The sequence below is a fragment of the Vigna angularis genome, chromosome 9 (assembly GCF_016808095.1).
Source record: "Vigna angularis cultivar LongXiaoDou No.4 chromosome 9, ASM1680809v1, whole genome shotgun sequence".
Classification (NCBI taxonomy): Eukaryota; Viridiplantae; Streptophyta; class Magnoliopsida; order Fabales; family Fabaceae; genus Vigna; species Vigna angularis.
This window is the reverse complement of record NC_068978.1, coordinates 17,274,950-17,293,131: the sequence shown is the minus strand read 5'-3', so window position 1 is coordinate 17,293,131 and position 18,182 is coordinate 17,274,950. Positions and strand designations below refer to the sequence as shown.

Here is an 18,182-nt window from a genome sequence, read left to right as displayed (position 1 = left end):
CTTCAAGTATATGAGAAGAATCAGACACATATTTTCTGAGCTGGGATACATGGAATATCGGATGCAAGTTTGCTAACTGGGGTGGCATGGCTATCTCATAAGCTACCGACCCTAAACGTCGTAGGATCTGATAGGGGCCAAGATACTTAGGAGATAACTTCCTAACCCGAATTGCTCTCCCTACACCGGTAGTCGAAGTCACTCGGAGGAATACATGATCCCCAACTGCAAATTCTAACGGCCGGCGCCTCCGATCAGCATAGGACTTCTGCCTATTCTGTGATGCTCGCATCCTTTCTTGTATAAGTTTTACCTTCTCTGTAGTCTGCTGAACTATTTCTAGTCCTGTCAAAATTGCTTCTCCATCCTGAAACCAGTAGAGAGGTGTTCTGCAGCGTCTTCCATACAGGGCTTCAAACGGAGCCATACCAATACTGGCATGATAACTGTTATTATAAGTGAACTCAACCAGTGGTAATATCTCATCCCATACTCCTAGGTGGTCCAAAATACAAGTCCTCAACAAATCTTCAAGCGATTGGATTGTCCGCTCGGACTGGCCATCTGTTTGGGGATGATAGGCCGAGCTCATCTGTAGTCTACTTCCCATTTCACTCTGAAGGGTTTGCCAAAACCTGGATGTGAACCTCGGGTCTCTATCTGATACAATACTCGAAGGCACTCCATGCAACCTTACTATCTCCTTAAGATATAGTTGTGCCAACTTTGTCATAGACATTCTCAAATCAATTGCCAAGAAGTGAGCACTCTTGGTCAATCGGTCCACTATTACCCATATTGCGTCATGTTTTCGAATAGTGCGTGGCAAATAGGTAACAAAGTCCATCGCGATGCTATCCCATTTCCATTCGGGAATCTCTAACGGTTGCAACAAACCTCCAGGTCTTTGATGTTCCACTTTTGCCTTTTGACAAGTCAAGCAAGAAGCCGAAAACTGTGCCACGTCCCTCTTCATACCCGACCACCAGAAGGACTTCTTGAGGTCTTGGTACATCTTTGTCATGCCTGGATGCATGCTAAAACGGCTTTTGTGACCTTCTTCCATGATTAACTTCTTTAATCCTGAGCTGCTAGGGATACATACCCTGCCTTTGAATCTCAAAATACCGTCGACCCCCAAGGCAAAATCTTTACCTTGATCAGTTCCAATCAAACTAGCTGACGTCTGGAGTTCAATATCCTTTGACTACTCTTCTTTAACATGTTTCAACAAGTCATTGGATACCACCAAATTACTGCATCTGATGCTGTCATCTTCAAATTCTACTTGCAACCTCAAATCTCTGAAGCTTGTTACCAGTTCTAATTCTCTGATCATCAATGAGGAAATATGTACTGCCTTTCTGCTCAATGCATCTGCCACTACATTGGCTTTCCCAGGATGGTATAAAAGATCAAAGTCATAGTCCTTAAGGAACTCCATCCATCTCCTTTGTCTCATGTTAAGCTCCTTCTGATCAAAGAGATATCTCATGCTCTTATGATCACTAAACACCTGAAATTGCGCACCATACAGGTAGTGTCTCCAAATCTTCAAAGCAAAAACTACAGCTGCTAACTCCAAGTCATGAGTGGGGTAATTCTTCTCATGAACCTTGAGTTGTCTTGATGCATACGCCACTACTTTCTTCTCCTGCATCAGTACACACCCTAATCCCTGATGAGAGGCATCACAGAAAACTTCAAAAGGTTTACCTGTGTCAGGGATAACCAAAACTGGTGCACTAGTCAATCTGTTCTTTAGCTCTAGAAAGCTAGTCTCGCAACGATCTGTCCAAACAAAAGGTTGATCCTTCCTAGTCAGTTGTGTCAACGGCGCCACAATCCGGGAAAAATTCACAATAAAACGGCGATAGTAGCCTGCTAAACCCACAAAGCTCCTGATTTCTGTAACCGTCTTAGGTCTCTCCCACTGAAGTACTGCTTGCACCTTAGCGGGATCAACAGCAATTCCTCCAGCCGAAATCACATGTCCAAGAAAAGGAACCTCTTCCATCCAAAACTCACACTTGGACAACTTGGCGTACAATTTTCTTTCTCTCAGCACTTCCAGCACTGCCCTAAGGTGATCTTCATGTTCTTCCCGAGTTTTAGAATAAACCAGGATGTCATCTACAAACACCACCACAAACTTGTCCAAGAAGGGTCTGAAAATTCGATTCATATAGTCCATGAAAATGGCTGGAGCATTAGTCACACCAAAAGGCATAACTACATACTCATAGTGGCCATACCTGGACCTGAATGCCGTCTTCTGCACATCATCGGCTTTCACTAAAATTTGATGGTAACCCGACCTCAAATCAATCTTGGAGAATACCGTAGCTCCGTGCAATTGATCCATCAGATCATCGATCCTTGGCAATGGATACTTGTTCTTGACCGTCAACTTATTCAGCTGTCGATAGTCAACGCACAACCTTGAGCTACCATCCTTCTTCTTTACTAGCAACACTGGTGCACCCCACGGCGAAGCACTCGGCCGGATAAATTGTTTCTCTAACAGCTCTTCAATCTGCTTCTTTAACTCAGCCAGCTCAGCTGGAGCCATCCGATAAGGGGCTATGGATACTGGTCCTACTCCTGAGACAAGATCGATAGAGAACTCCACTTCTCGCGGAGGAGGTAAACCAGGAACTTCTTCAGGGAAAACATCCATGAAGTCATTCACAACCAGAAGGTCTACACTCTGGTTCACAAGAGCTGAAAAGTTTACATTGGGAGTCTCATCCTCATGGAACATGATTAGGAAACAACTGGCACCCTCGAAGATGTCTTGCTTCAATGCGCCGAGTGATAACGACAAGTCTTCATCTTCTTTGGGAAATATTAACTTCTTACCACCGCAATCTAAAAGAATACGATTGGCTGCTAACCAATCCATTCCCAGAATTACCTCTAGCCCCTGCAGAGGTAAGCAAATAAGGTTCACTATGAACCTGCGCCCCTCTACCTCGATAGAACATCTAGAGCACACATTAGATGTTCTAACTAACCCAACTGCTGGTGTAGACACCACCAGATCACACGGAAGCTCTCTGACAACTAAACCAAGCCTCTCCACACAAGCCTTAGACACAAAAGAATGTGTCGCTCCCGAGTCAAACAACGTCACACACGAGGCTCCAAATAACAAACAACTGCTGACAATTAAATTACCTGCACTGGTTGCCTCAGCCCCAGTCAACGCATAGACTCTCCCGGTTGCCTGAGGTCTGTGTCCACTCCTCTGAATAGATCTGTCAGCCTGGCGTGGTTGTGGTCCTACCCTCCTAGTAGTAGGACAGTCTCTGGCATAGTGTCCCTCTTGCCTGCAGATATTACACCTCCTGTACCCTTCTAACTGAGGGCAAGACATCTGGAGGTGTGGTCCACCACACTTGAAGCATCTAACGGAACTGGCAAACCTGGATTGCCCCGATGACTGCGAGGATGAACTCCTGGACCTGAAGGAAGAAGGTCTAGAGAAAGGGGTCCTTCTAGAACTGGAGTCTCCTCGGGGTATCACAGGTCCACCAACCCTAAGTGGTTGGCTTGGTTGTCTCTGAGGTCCTTCTGGTTCTCCCTTAGTCTTTTCCATATCACGGGCCATCTCTACCAATGCGGAGAATTCTCTGATGTGCAATCCTTTCACCAGTAACTTTATATCCTTCCTCAAGCCATTCTCAAACTTGCGACACTGCCATTCTTCATTTATTGACATGGTGGTGAAGCGAAGCATGTGTTTAAAACGATCTGCATACTCCGGTATTGATCTGTTGCCCTGAGTCAACTCAAGAAACTCTACCTCTTTAGCATACCTGACACTATCTGGGAAGTATTCAGTGTAGAATTTAGTTCTGAACAACTCCCAAGTGATAGGAGTCTCGTTCCTCTCCAAGATCGTCTTCACACTGTTCCACCAATGTCCAGCTTCTCCTGTCAGCAAGTACTGGGTGTAGGCCAGCTTCTTCTCATCCGGACATCCTTTGGCTTCATAGATTCGCTCCATATCTTGGAACCAATGATCGGCCTCATCAGAACTACACTTGCCACTAAACTTGGCGGGATGATGTTGGAGAAAACTCTCCAAACTCCACTCCTGAACTGGAACGGTAACAGAGGAAGAAGCACCCGGAGAAGGTCTTCCATTAGCCATCATTTCCATGAGATACCTTTGAGTGTCTTCAGCTGATACTCTTGCAGCTTCTAGGTTCTGAAGAGCGATGGTGTTTTGTCCCACCAATGCAGCATTCTGAAGTTGCATAGCCTCAAGTACAGCCTCAAGTCTTGTGGTGTTCTCATAGGGCTCCGGTTGATAAGGAGGAGGAGAAGGTGATCTAGATGCCATTTTCTGCTCATACAGAGAAAATACCATTAGTCCAACCCAAGGAAACAAGGACAACCATCCCATAAGGCTAAGAGTACAAAGCACAAGCACGGCACACACATACCCTACAGGATCCTCTAAGGACAGAAACTGCTCTGATACCATCAATGTGACATCTCAAATATATACATCATGCATATATAATAAAGACGTCATCATGCATAATACAGGAAAGCAGTCAAGAGTAATTAAGGATTACAGCCATCCTCAGAATAGTGCGGAAATTGACAATACGATTATTGGAATCTCCCATGGAAATCACGGAAAATTTAAAACTTAAAATACACACAAATGTAATTAAACGAGTTCACGAAATAAGAATTAGTAATGCTAGGTTGCAGCACTGCCGTCTCCATCAAGAGCTGCTCCCAAGGTATCCTCCCCGCCATCTGCTTCCATCCAAGTGGATGATCATCGCCAAATAACATATCCAAATTGGCACACAACACAAACAATGCAAGGGTGAGCTAGAGATAAAAAGCATGTTATACATAAAGCACAATTAATTCATGTTATCATACTTAGATTCATATAAAATAACAATTAGGGCATACTCATTAAATCATCATTCACCCACTCATACGACATACAAAAGTCATCCAAACATGATAAACTGACATCACAAGACTTGTTACTTTATACCCCGACTTGTTACTTTATATACCGACTCGTCCGGACTAGAATGATTACCGAGCTATGGTGGGTCTTGCACTCATGGTGGTTTTATGGAACTTGAGCACTACCGCTCTGGCACTACCGCCTGGTGAAACTTTGGGGCACTCCCGCCCGGCCACAATCACGAGGTTAATCCGTTATCACTCACCTTGGGTCATGTGGAAGCACCCAAGACTAGGACCTCCTGCTACTCCTCACCACATGGTTCAATCCTCTCTACATGAGAAGAAAGACCATTGGAGCTTCAGGATGACCCCCAAAACTGAGCTACCATGTAATCATTCTATACAACCCCAAAACACCACCATGTATCCTCTCCTTGAGGATCATGGAATTACGTCCATGAATCATATTGTTACTCTGAAACTTAACCACAATTATGAATAATCAGATACCGCCATATTAACACAACAAATCCGACATATTTCATACATTCACATATTTCATGTCATAGATAATATTCCAAACATTGGTACATAATTCAATCCAAAAGCAAAGGAACTTAAAATTCAACATATTTGTAAAATACTATTTGGACAAGTACTATTCACTACATACTATTGGACGAACGCTCACTCAATGTTTTAAGGACGAACGCTCACTTCTATATCCAGGACGAACGCTCAAATCACTGTGTTAAGGACGAACGCTCACTTCAATATTTAGAATGAACACTCACTCGACGACCGCTCAATGGCCGAACGCTCACTGAACGAACGCTCAACTATTTGGACGAACGCTCAACTATTTGAACAAACGCTCAACATGTATCTAAGGACGAACGCTCACTGGACGAACGCTCGCTGGACGAACGCTCACTTGGACGAAGGCTCACTGGAACGAACGCTCGCTGGGAAGGACGAACGCTCTAGGACGAACGCTCACTGGACGAACGCTCGCTGGACGAACGCTCACTTGGACGAAGGCTCACTGGAACGAACGCTCGCTGGGAAGGACGAACGCTCACTCAGTGGGAGGACGAACGCTCGACAAACACTGTTTGGACGAGTGTCCCATACTAAGACGAACGAACGCGAAATACCAAATGGACGAACACTAATCACCTTGGACGAACGCTCAACACAACACTTCTTTGGACGAAAGCTCAGGCCGAGGACGAACGCTACACTCAGAATTTAAATAATACCGAACGCTCACAAACTAAGGCCGAACACTCACAAAATAAGGCCGAACGCTCAAGATCAATTACTTAGGCCGAACGCTCGACTACCGAACACCAAATTCAATACTGGACGAGCGCTCAAAGATCAAACCTTGACAAGACCGAACGCTTACTATTTATACATACAGAAACAAAATCTACTAAGACCGAATGCTAATATCACTAAAACTCAACAAGAACGAATGCTAACGAACTCCTAACAGTATGAGACCGAACGCGCAACTTGGACGAACGTTCAATATCTGGACGAACGTTCTTAGGCATTTGGACGAACGCTTAGCAGGCCGATTGGACGAACGCTCAGCAGGCCTCTTCCTTGGATGAACGTCCAATTCTTACAAATTGGACGAACGCTAACTGAAAACCATAAATGGACAAACGTTCCTAGCTATTGTGGACGAACGTCCAATTTGAAACCAAATTGGACGAACGCTCGATAATTTGGACGAACGTCCAATTTGAAGCCAAATTGGACGAACGCGCCTGCAGAATTTCAGAATTTGCAGAAACCCAGAAACGAAACCAGAACCCAAATATTCATCCCATTCTTCCCAGATTTGCATCAAATACAACATATATCATCAATTAAACAAAAGATCTAGCTCCCCTTACCTCTTGAAGACTTCTTTGAATTTATCTCCAAAGGGTTTGATCTCCTTCCAACTTCAAAAGTTCTCCACTTCTCCTCTTTCCGAGAACTTGCAGCCACTCTTCCACTCCTCCAGATGCAGCACCAAAGCCTCCTTGCACTTCAGCAGCTCTCCACCTCACGTTCTCTCAGTTTTGCAGGAATGATTTCCACCCCAAGCGCAGAACCCATACTCCCTTTTTATCTCCCACAAGCCTCCCATTTTTCCTTTCTATGGGGAAGCAACGTTGGCTGTCTCCTTGTGGCCAACGTTCCTTCCTTCCCCCCTTTGTTTTGTCTTTTTTTTTTTTTTTTTTTTAAAGTACGATTCCTTACATTCTCCCCAACAACAAAAATTTTCGTCCTCGAAAATTGCGTTTATTGAAATAAGTGGGGGTATGTTTCTCTCATCTCATCCTCCAATTCCCATGTGGAGTCGCCTATTCTACCATTCCAGATGACCTTGACGAGTTTGACAGTTCTCCCTCTAAGTTGTTTATTTTGGCTCTCTTCAATCCTCACAGGTTGCACTTCTACCGACATATCCTCTCTGACTTGCACATTTTCCGCTTCAAGTATATGAGAAGAATCAGACACATATTTTCTGAGCTGGGATACATGGAATACCGGATGCAAGTTTGCTAACTGGGGTGGCATGGCTATCTCATAAGCTACCGACCCTAAACGTCGTAGGATCTGATAGGGGCCAAGATACTTAGGAGATAACTTCCTAACCCGAATTGCTCTCCCTACACCGGTAGTCGGAGTCACTCGGAGGAATACATGATCCCCAACTGCAAATTCTAACGGCCGGCGCCTCAGATCAGCATAGCACTTCTGCCTATTCTGTGATGCTCGCATCCTTTCTTGTATAAGTTTTACCTTCTCTGTAGTCTGCTGAACTATTTCTAGTCCTGTCAAAATTGCTTCTCCATCCTGAAACCAGCAGAGAGGTGTTCTGCAGCGTCTTCCATACAGGGCTTCAAACGGAGCCATACCAATACTGGCATGATAACTGTTATTATAAGTGAACTCAACCAGTGGTAATATCTCATCCCATACTCCTAGGTGGTCCAAAATACAAGTCCTCAACAAATCTTCAAGCGATTGGATTGTCCGCTCGGACTGGCCATCTGTTTGGGGATGATAGGCCGAGCTCATCTGTAGTCTACTTCCCATTTCACTCTGAAGGGTTTGCCAAAACCTGGATGTGAACCTCGGGTCTCTATCTGATACAATACTCGAAGGCACTCCATGCAACCTTACTATCTCCTTAACATATAGTTGTGCCAACTTTGTCATAGACATTCTCAAATCAATTGCCAAGAAGTGAGCACTCTTGGTCAATCGGTCCACTATTACCCATATTGCGTCATGTTTTCGAATAGTGCGTGGCAAATGGGTAACAAAGTCCATCGTGATGCTATCCCATTTCCATTCGGGAATCTCTAACGGTTGCAACAAACCTCCAGGTCTTTGATGTTCCACTTTTGCCTTTTGACAAGTCAAGCAAGAAGCCGAAAACTGTGCCACGTCCCTCTTCATACCCGACCACCAGAAGGACTTCTTGAGGTCTTGGTACATCTTTGTCATGCCTGGATGCATGCTAAAACGGCTTTTGTGACCTTCTTCCATGATTAACTTCTTTAATCCTGAGCTGCTAGGGATACATACCCTGCCTTTGAATCTCAAAATACCGTCGACCCCCAAGGCAAAATCTTTACCTTGATCAGTTCCAATCAAACTAGCTGACGTCTGGAGTTCAATATCCTTTGACTACTCTTCTTTAACATGTTTCAACAAGTCATTGGATACCACCAAATTACTGCATCTGATGCTGTCATCTTCAAATTCTACTTGCAACCTCAAATCTCTGAAGCTTGTTACCAGTTCTAATTCTCTGATCATCAATGAGGAAATATGTACTGCCTTTCTGCTCAATGCATCTGCCACTACATTGGCTTTCCCAGGATGGTATAAAAGATCAAAGTCATAGTCCTTAAGGAACTCCATCCATCTCCTTTGTCTCATGTTAAGCTCCTTCTGATCAAAGAGATATCTCATGCTCTTATGATCACTAAACACCTGAAATTGCGCACCATACAGGTAGTGTCTCCAAATCTTCAAAGCAAAAACTACAGCTGCTAACTCCAAGTCATGAGTGGGGTAATTCTTCTTATGAACCTTGAGTTGTCTTGATGCATACGCCACTACTTTCTTCTCCTGCATCAGTACACACCCTAATCCCTGATGAGAGGCATCACAGAAAACTTCAAAAGGTTTACCTGTGTCAGGGATAACCAAAACTGGTGCACTAGTCAATCTGTTCTTTAGCTCTAGAAAGCTAGTCTCGCAACGATCTGTCCAAACAAAAGGTTGATCCTTCCTAGTCAGTTGTGTCAACGGCGCCACAATCCGGGAAAAATTCACAATAAAACGGCGATAGTAGCCTGCTAAACCCACAAAGCTCCTGATTTCTGTAACCGTCTTAGGTCTCTCCCACTGAAGTACTGCTTGCACCTTAGCGGGATCAACAGCAATTCCTCCAGCCGAAATCACATGTCCAAGAAAAGGAACCTCTTCCATCCAAAACTCACACTTGGACAACTTGGCGTACAATTTTCTTTCTCTCAGCACTTCCAGCACTGCCCTAAGGTGATCTTCATGTTCTTCCCGAGTTTTAGAATAAACCAGGATGTCATCTACAAACACCACCACAAACTTGTCCAAGAAGGGTCTGAAAATTCGATTCATATAGTCCATGAAAATGGCTGGAGCATTAGTCACACCAAAAGGCATAACTACATACTCATAGTGGCCATACCTGGACCTGAATGCCGTCTTCTGCACATCATCGGCTTTCACTAAAATTTGATGGTAACCCGACCTCAAATCAATCTTGGAGAATACCGTAGCTCCGTGCAATTGATCCATCAGATCATCGATCCTTGGCAATGGATACTTGTTCTTGACCGTCAACTTATTCAGCTGTCGATAGTCAACGCACAACCTTGAGCTACCATCCTTCTTCTTTACTAGCAACACTGGTGCACCCCACGGCGAAGCACTCGGCCGGATAAATTGTTTCTCTAACAGCTCTTCAATCTGCTTCTTTAACTCAGCCAGCTCAGCTGGAGCCATCCGATAAGGGGCTATGGATACTGGTCCTACTCCTGAGACAAGATCGATAGAGAACTCCACTTCTCGCGGAGGAGGTAAACCAGGAACTTCTTCAGGGAAAACATCCATGAAGTCATTCACAACCAGAAGGTCTACACTCTGGTTCACAAGAGCTGAAAAGTTTACATTGGGAGTCTCATCCTCATGGAACATGATTAGGAAACAACTGGCACCCTCGAAGATGTCTTGCTTCAATGCGCCGAGTGATAACGACAAGTCTTCATCTTCTTTGGGAAATATTAACTTCTTACCACCGCAATCTAAAAGAATACGATTGGCTGCTAACCAATCCATTCCCAGAATTACCTCTAGCCCCTGCAGAGGTAAGCAAATAAGGTTCACTATGAACCTGCGCCCCTCTACCTCGATAGAACATCTAGAGCACACATTAGATGTTCTAACTAACCCAGTTGCTGGTGTAGACACCACCAGATCACACGGAAGCTCTCTGACAACTAAACCAAGCCTCTCCACACAAGCCTTAGACACAAAAGAATGTGTCGCTCCCGAGTCAAACAACGTCACACACGAGGCTCCAAATAACAAACAACTGCTGACAATTAAATTACCTGCACTGGTTGCCTCAGCCCCAGTCAACGCATAGACTCTCCCGGTTGCCTGAGGTCTGTGTCCACTCCTCTGAATAGATCTGTCAGCCTGGCGTGGTTGTGGTCCTACCCTCCTAGTAGTAGGACAGTCTCTGGCATAGTGTCCCTCTTGCCTGCAGATATTACACCTCCTGTACCCTTCTAACTGAGGGCAAGACATCTGGAGGTGTGGTCCACCACACTTGAAGCATCTAACGGAACTGGCAAACCTGGATTGCCCCGATGACTGCGAGGATGAACTCCTGGACCTGAAGGAAGAAGGTCTAGAGAAAGGGGTCCTTCTAGAACTGGAGTCTCCTCGGGGTATCACAGGTCCACCAACCCTAAGTGGTTGGCTTGGTTGTCTCTGAGGTCCTTCTGGTTCTCCCTTAGTCTTTTCCATATCACGGGCCATCTCTACCAATGCGGAGAATTCTCTGATGTGCAATCCTTTCACCAGTAACTTTATATCCTTCCTCAAGCCATTCTCAAACTTGCGACACTGCCATTCTTCATTTATTGACATGGTGGTGAAGCGAAGCATGTGTTTAAAACGATCTGCATACTCCGGTATTGATCTGTTGCCCTGAGTCAACTCAAGAAACTCTACCTCTTTAGCATACCTGACACTATCTGGGAAGTATTCAGTGTAGAATTTAGTTCTGAACAACTCCCAAGTGATAGGAGTCTCGTTCCTCTCCAAGATCGTCTTCACACTGTTCCACCAATGTCCAGCTTCTCCTGTCAGCAAGTACTGGGTGTAGGCCAGCTTCTTCTCATCCGGACATCCTTTGGCTTCATAGATTCGCTCCATATCTTGGAACCAATGATCGGCCTCATCAGAACTACACTTGCCACTAAACTTGGCGGGATGATGTTGGAGAAAACTCTCCAAACTCCACTCCTGAACTGGAACGGTAACAGAGGAAGAAGCACCCGGAGAAGGTCTTCCATTAGCCATCATTTCCATGAGATACCTTTGAGTGTCTTCAGCTGATACTCTTGCAGCTTCTAGGTTCTGAAGAGCGATGGTGTTTTGTCCCACCAATGCAGCATTCTGAAGTTGCATAGCCTCAAGTACAGCCTCAAGTCTTGTGGTGTTCTCATAGGGCTCCGGTTGATAAGGAGGAGGAGAAGGTGATCTAGATGCCATTTTCTGCTCATACAGAGAAAATACCATTAGTCCAACCCAAGGAAACAAGGACAACCATCCCATAAGGCTAAGAGTACAAAGCACAAGCACGGCACACACATACCCTACAGGATCCTCTAAGGACAGAAACTGCTCTGATACCATCAATGTGACATCTCAAATATATACATCATGCATATATAATAAAGACGTCATCATGCATAATACAGGAAAGCAGTCAAGAGTAATTAAGGATTACAGCCATCCTCAGAATAGTGCGGAAATTGACAATACGATTATTGGAATCTCCCATGGAAATCACGGAAAATTTAAAACTTAAAATACACACAAATGTAATTAAACGAGTTCACGAAATAAGAATTAGTAATGCTAGGTTGCAGCACTGCCGTCTCCATCAAGAGCTGCTCCCAAGGTATCCTCCCCGCCATCTGCTTCCATCCAAGTGGATGATCATCGCCAAATAACATATCCAAATTGGCACACAACACAAACAATGCAAGGGTGAGCTAGAGATAAAAAGCATGTTATACATAAAGCACAATTAATTCATGTTATCATACTTAGATTCATATAAAATAACAATTAGGGCATACTCATTAAATCATCATTCACCCACTCATACGACATACAAAAGTCATAGAAAGATACACTCCAGGGTTCAAAGGATAGAACACAAAGTGTTCTCTTTTAGTGGGCTAATTTTATGTATTTGGCCAATAAAAAGGGTTTTTAACAACACGGCCTTGATCATATGATGCAAAACAAGCAATTGATTCAATCATAGAAAACCTGGGCAAAATCATTCATGCTTTCAAAGTAATAGCATTCAATCATATCAAAAACTCTGGAGCTCAAAACCTCACATATAAGCTCATTCACATTTGACATACACATCCTGCTTAATTTCACAATCACAATCATGATATCCTGCATTTGTTCACAAAGCTTGTGAATCACCTGTATAAGCATTTAATGTGCACATCATATCAACATCAATCAATCAATAAGGATCATCAAGCATTACTTATCAAACAATCACAGTTAATAGCAAACCATCACACAAAACCAGGTTTTCAATAGAGTACATCAAACCCTAATCTAAAAATAAAAACAAATAAGTTCAGAAAACTTAAACCGCAAAAGCATAATCATATGATAGCATTCATCAGTAAATGCTATCTCAGCTCCTCATCAGTCTGAGCTGTCCTTTGTATCTTCCTTCTTCTTGGATCTTTTTAGTCTTGATTCTTTTTGCCCGATGAGGAGGCCATCCCTGCATCAAACATAATTCACAAAACCAAAAGATACATTGTTAAGCATTAGTAAACCATAATGAAGAAATTAGCCCCTTCAATGATGCTCTCTCCCAACCCCAAACTTAGATGGAAAACTAGTGAGCAAGTGAGTGGAAGGGAGATTTTCTAAAGAGGGATGAGTGAAAAAAATGTGGAAAACCTAAGAGAATGTGTGTGGAAGTGTTTGTGCAGAGAGAAGCCAGAAAATAAACCCTAAAACGCAGATTGGGGTATAAAAATAACCTAATGGGCTAGGGTCCCGCTAAGGGGAACTTAAGCCCATCTGCGATAGTACCGCTCAGCGGTAATTGCCGCTCAGCGGCACTTTCGTGAAGTGCTCCCCTCCTTCTTTTCTTGACCTACGTGCCTTCCCTACATGTCCCTCATGGGTTCCCTGCAATTCAATGTTAAAAATGCTTATGCAAATCCTAACTAAAAATAAACAAACAAAAACAATCAATCAACTGGGTTGCCTCCCAGGTAGCGCTTGTTTAACGTCACGAGCCTGACCCAAAATCCACCAACACCCATCAGTAGGTGTTTCAAACTTACCAGCACCCATCAGTAGGTGTTACAACATGGTATCCTTCAGTAGATACTTAACCACCTAGCATCCTTCAGTAGATGCTATCTCCACCAAAATAGTTACAAAATAAAGTCCACAACTTAAAAATTACAAAACCAAAATAAAATCAAAAATTTATCAATCACTGGGTTGCCTCCCAGCAAGCGCTCTTTTAACGTCATTAGCTTGACCCAAGCTCAAGTTCCTTCTTCTTTTTCTTCTTTCTACTGAACCTCTTCAGAAATTTGATCAAACCAGGAACCTGTTGCAGTGTCTCAATCATAGGAACTTTAATCTCCAATTTCTTGAAGATTTCCATAAAGCACTTGAATTTCTTTTCCTTCCCATGATTCTTCTTTAGATGAGGATGGGATTTTTCATATGATTTCTTCTTCTTTCCTCTCATCTTCTTTTTCTTCCTTTTTCTCTCCCTAAAATTTCTCTTTTTCTTTTCTTTTATTTTTTTCTTCCCTTTTCTTTTTCTTTTCAACTTCTTTATTTTCACACAAATCTTCTTTCTCTCTTCTCTCTCAACCACTTCTTTCTCTTTTTCTTCATCTTTATTTTTCTCACTCAACTCTTCTTTCTCTTTTCTCTCTATCTTTTCCGCATCTCCCTCTATTTTTTTCTCATCAAGAATCTTGTCACTTTCAGTGACATTGGTTTGCCCTTCCTCCTTAAGGTTAACTTCAGTATTAACCTCATCATCCAATCTCTGACTAATGTAACGAAAGTGCATCTCCATCCTTTTACATGATTCTTCGATGCTTTTCTGAGTAGAGTCGGAACTTTTCAAAAATCGTTGAAGGGTGTCCTACAAACTTTCTGATAGAGAGGTTTGTTGCTGTTGCTTGTTAAATTGCCCAGTTTGTCCAGCTTGCCCACTTTGTTCCTGACCAATACTTGGGTGTGGTTTCCACCCTTGATTGTAGCTCCCTTGACGGTACTGATTGGTCATGTAGTTTACATCCTCTACGGCTTCAACTGGAAAGGCACATTGACCATTGATATGGTCACCTCCACACAATTCGCATAATTGGGATTGTACCTGTGCAACAGTCTTTAACTCTTGTGGCAATTGTTCAAGTATCTTTGAGAGATTCTCCAATTGTTGAGTCATTAACTTGTTCTGAGCTATCAAGGCATCATTGGATTGCAACTGTAGAACTCCTTTTTGTTGAATAGGAGCTCCTCTTTCACTGTTCCACTTATTATCATTAGTAGTCATATTCTCAATTATTTCTGTGGCTTCCTCTGGAGTCTTCCATTTGATATTGCCTCCAGCTGAGGCGTTAAGCATCATCATGGTTTGTGAACCAAGACCTCCAAGGAAGATTAGGACTACTTCTCCTTCGTTAAATCCATGCGTGGGAGTCTTTCGTAATAGGCATTTATACCTGTCCCATGCATGCCCCAGTGATTCTTCCATGCCTTGTCTAAATGAGGAGATCTCTTGCTTCCCTTTGTTGATTTTAAAGCTTTGTTGCTGCCATTTTTGGCTTTGATCCATGCTTGAGTGAGGTTCCCACCAGTGGTTGAGATTACTTTGGTAGAATTGAGTGCTCATATAGTTAAATTCTTGACCAAATTGCATTCTGCAGACATTAGGCACAAAACCCTAAAAACAATTGTTAGCACAAAAAGATATAAAAGAAGATATAAGATTCAGAGAATAAAATAATTTAGAAGATAGAATCAAATAAAACCTAATTTAAAAAAAAAATAAAATCTAACCTAATCTAAAAGATAAAATAAAATCTAATCTAAAAAAATAAAATCTAACCTAATCTAAAAGATAAAATAAAATAAAATCTAATCTAACCTAATCAAATAAAATAAAATAAAATAAAATAAAAACAGAAAAAATAAAAACAGAAATTCAAAAAGTCAAAGATAATCAATAATCACACAAATTAACCAGTTAAACCACGAGTCCCCGGCAACGGCGCAAAAATATGATGTCACAAACTTGTTTCACAATCGGCAAGTATGACCGAATCGTTCAAGTAATAAACTTGGTAAGACCAAGTATCGTTCTTCCCAAAGGACTCACGGCCTAGTTTAGTTATGTGATTTGTTGATTAGCTAAGACTTACAAACGAAATATTTGGAGTTTATATGCAAGACGAAAAACTAAACATGTATGCATGAAGTTTGATCAATGGCAAAGACAAAAGATAAACACTTTCAAAGGAATATATGAATGAATATGTTGTTGGGGGTCAATTTCATCTCATCCACTCTCATACATTTTAGGAATTCAACATTCAAATCATCATTGTTAATGCCACTCTCTAAAGTACCATTCTAGATGGCTTCTCCCTAATCAAATAGTTCATACAATTCCTAGCATTCCTAATGATTAGTTCATAAGTGCAGGAGCTTAACGACAACCAATATAACATTGGGAGAAATTCCCCGGATCTAGACTTCCCCGTACGTGTCCGTATCGACAAAACCAATAATCATGCAATAGAATGAGTTAAACAATGCAAGCATTGAGCAAAGAGGAAAAACCCTAACCAATGATGAATGAAAGCATAAGTCTTAGATTAAGATGCAAGCATAAATTCCATATATGAGAGCTTCAAGAGATTACATTGATTCCCCAACAAACATACAAGGTTTAGTTCACCATATTCATGGTGAACCTAGATGAATTACAATGAAAGTATGAAAGAATAAACCCTGAAAAGGTGAAGAGGTAGCCTGAGCATCCAAGATCCTCCTTCAAAGGGGTGGAAGAGAGAGTGTTTGCCTCGTTTCTGCCAAAGATACCTAACCCTAGGACGTGCAAGTCCTTATATACTATTCTAGAGTTACAAAAGATTACAAAAGCCCAAGCCCAAAAAGTGCCGCTCAGCGGTGAGTGCGCGTCACGTTTCTTCCCCTCAGCGGCCATTTTGCCCCTCAACGTGACTCCCGCAACCTCCTGAGTGCCGCTCAGCGGTAAAATGCCGCTGAGCGGTGCCTTCGACTTCTCTTTTTGCACTCTTTGCTTCCTTTTATAATTCCACTTCTCTCCTTCTTTACTTCTTTCACTAAATTCACCTCAAAACCTGCACAAAAACACTCAAATCAAGCATAAATCTGTCCAGCTCTCTTATTTCTGAAAATATAGATAAAAGCATTGATTTCAAGCTAGTTTCTAAGTCTAAAGGTTGCTTTTAGTATCAATTTTAAGCATGAAAATAACAGTTTTTCAACTGTTATCAACCGCCATATTAACACAACAAATCCGACATATTTCATACATTCACATATTTCATGTCATAGATAATATTCCAAACATTGGTACATAATTCAATCCAAAAGCAAAGGAACTTAAAATTCAACATATTTGTAAAATACTATTTGGACAAGTACTATTCACTACATACTATTGGACGAACGCTCACTCAATGTTTTAAGGACGAACGCTCACTTCTATATCCAGGACGAACGCTCAAATCACTGTGTTAAGGACGAACGCTCACTTCAATATTTAGAACGAACGCTCACTCGACGAACGCTCAATGGCCGAACGCTCACTGAACGAACGCTCAACTATTTGGACGAACGCTCAACTATTTGAACGAACGCTCAACATGTATCTAAGGACGAACGCTCACTGGACGAATGCTCTAGGACGAACGCTCACTGGACGAACGCTCGCTGGACGAACGCTCACTTGGACGAAGGCTCACTTGAACGAACGCTCGCTGGGAAGGACGAACGCTCTAGGACGAACGCTCACTGGACGAACGCTCGCTGGACGAACGCTCACTTGGACGAAGGCTCACTGGAACGAACGCTCGCTGGGAAGGACGAACGCTCACTCAGTGGGAGGACGAACGCTCGACAAACACTGTTTGGACGAGTGTCCCATACTAAGACGAACGAACGCGAACGCTCAGCAGGCCTCTTCCTTGGATGAACGTCCAATTCTTACAAATTGGACGAACGCTAACTGAAAACCATAAATGGACAAACGTTCCTAGCTATTGTGGACGAACGTCCAATTTGAAACCAAATTGGACGAATGCTCGATAATTTGGACGAACGTCCAATTTGAAGCCAAATTGGACGAACGCGCCTGCAGAATTTCAGAATTTGCAGAAACCCAGAAACGAAACCAGAACCCAAATATTCATCCCATTCTTCCCAGATTTGCATCAAATACAACATATATCATCAATTAAACAAAAGATCTAGCTCCCCTTACCTCTTGAAGACTTCTTTGAATTTATCTCCAAAGGGTTTGATCTCCTTCCAACTTCAAAAGTTCTCCACTTCTCCTCTTTCCGAGAACTTGCAGCCACTCTTCCACTCCTCCAAATGCAACACTCGTCTGTAACCGTCTTAGGTCTCTCCCACTGAAGTACTGCTTGCACCTTAGCGGGATCAACAACAATTCCTCCAGCCGAAATCACATGTCCAAGAAAAGGAACCTCTTCCATCCAAAACTCACACTTGGACAACTAGGCGTTTAATAAATAATTTGGACGAACGTCACCGAAGACTTGGACGAACGTCACTAAATATAT

The 18,182-nt window shown here is 42.7% G+C and overlaps 1 protein-coding gene across 1 annotated transcript; it reads right to left on the bottom strand.

Annotated features, from left to right (window-relative positions):
- Nucleotides 1-7,254: 7,254 nt before the first annotated feature.
- LOC128193893 (uncharacterized) lies at nt 7,255-18,095 on the bottom strand. Its single transcript, XM_052868083.1, has 5 exons — nt 17,861-18,095; nt 10,057-11,930; nt 9,551-9,855; nt 8,692-9,286; nt 7,255-8,631 (listed from the first exon to the last, which is right to left on the bottom strand). The coding sequence occupies exons 1-5, from the start codon at nt 18,093-18,095 to the stop codon at nt 7,255-7,257; spliced, it is 4,386 nt and encodes a 1,461-aa protein (XP_052724043.1).
- Nucleotides 18,096-18,182: the final 87 nt, after the last annotated feature.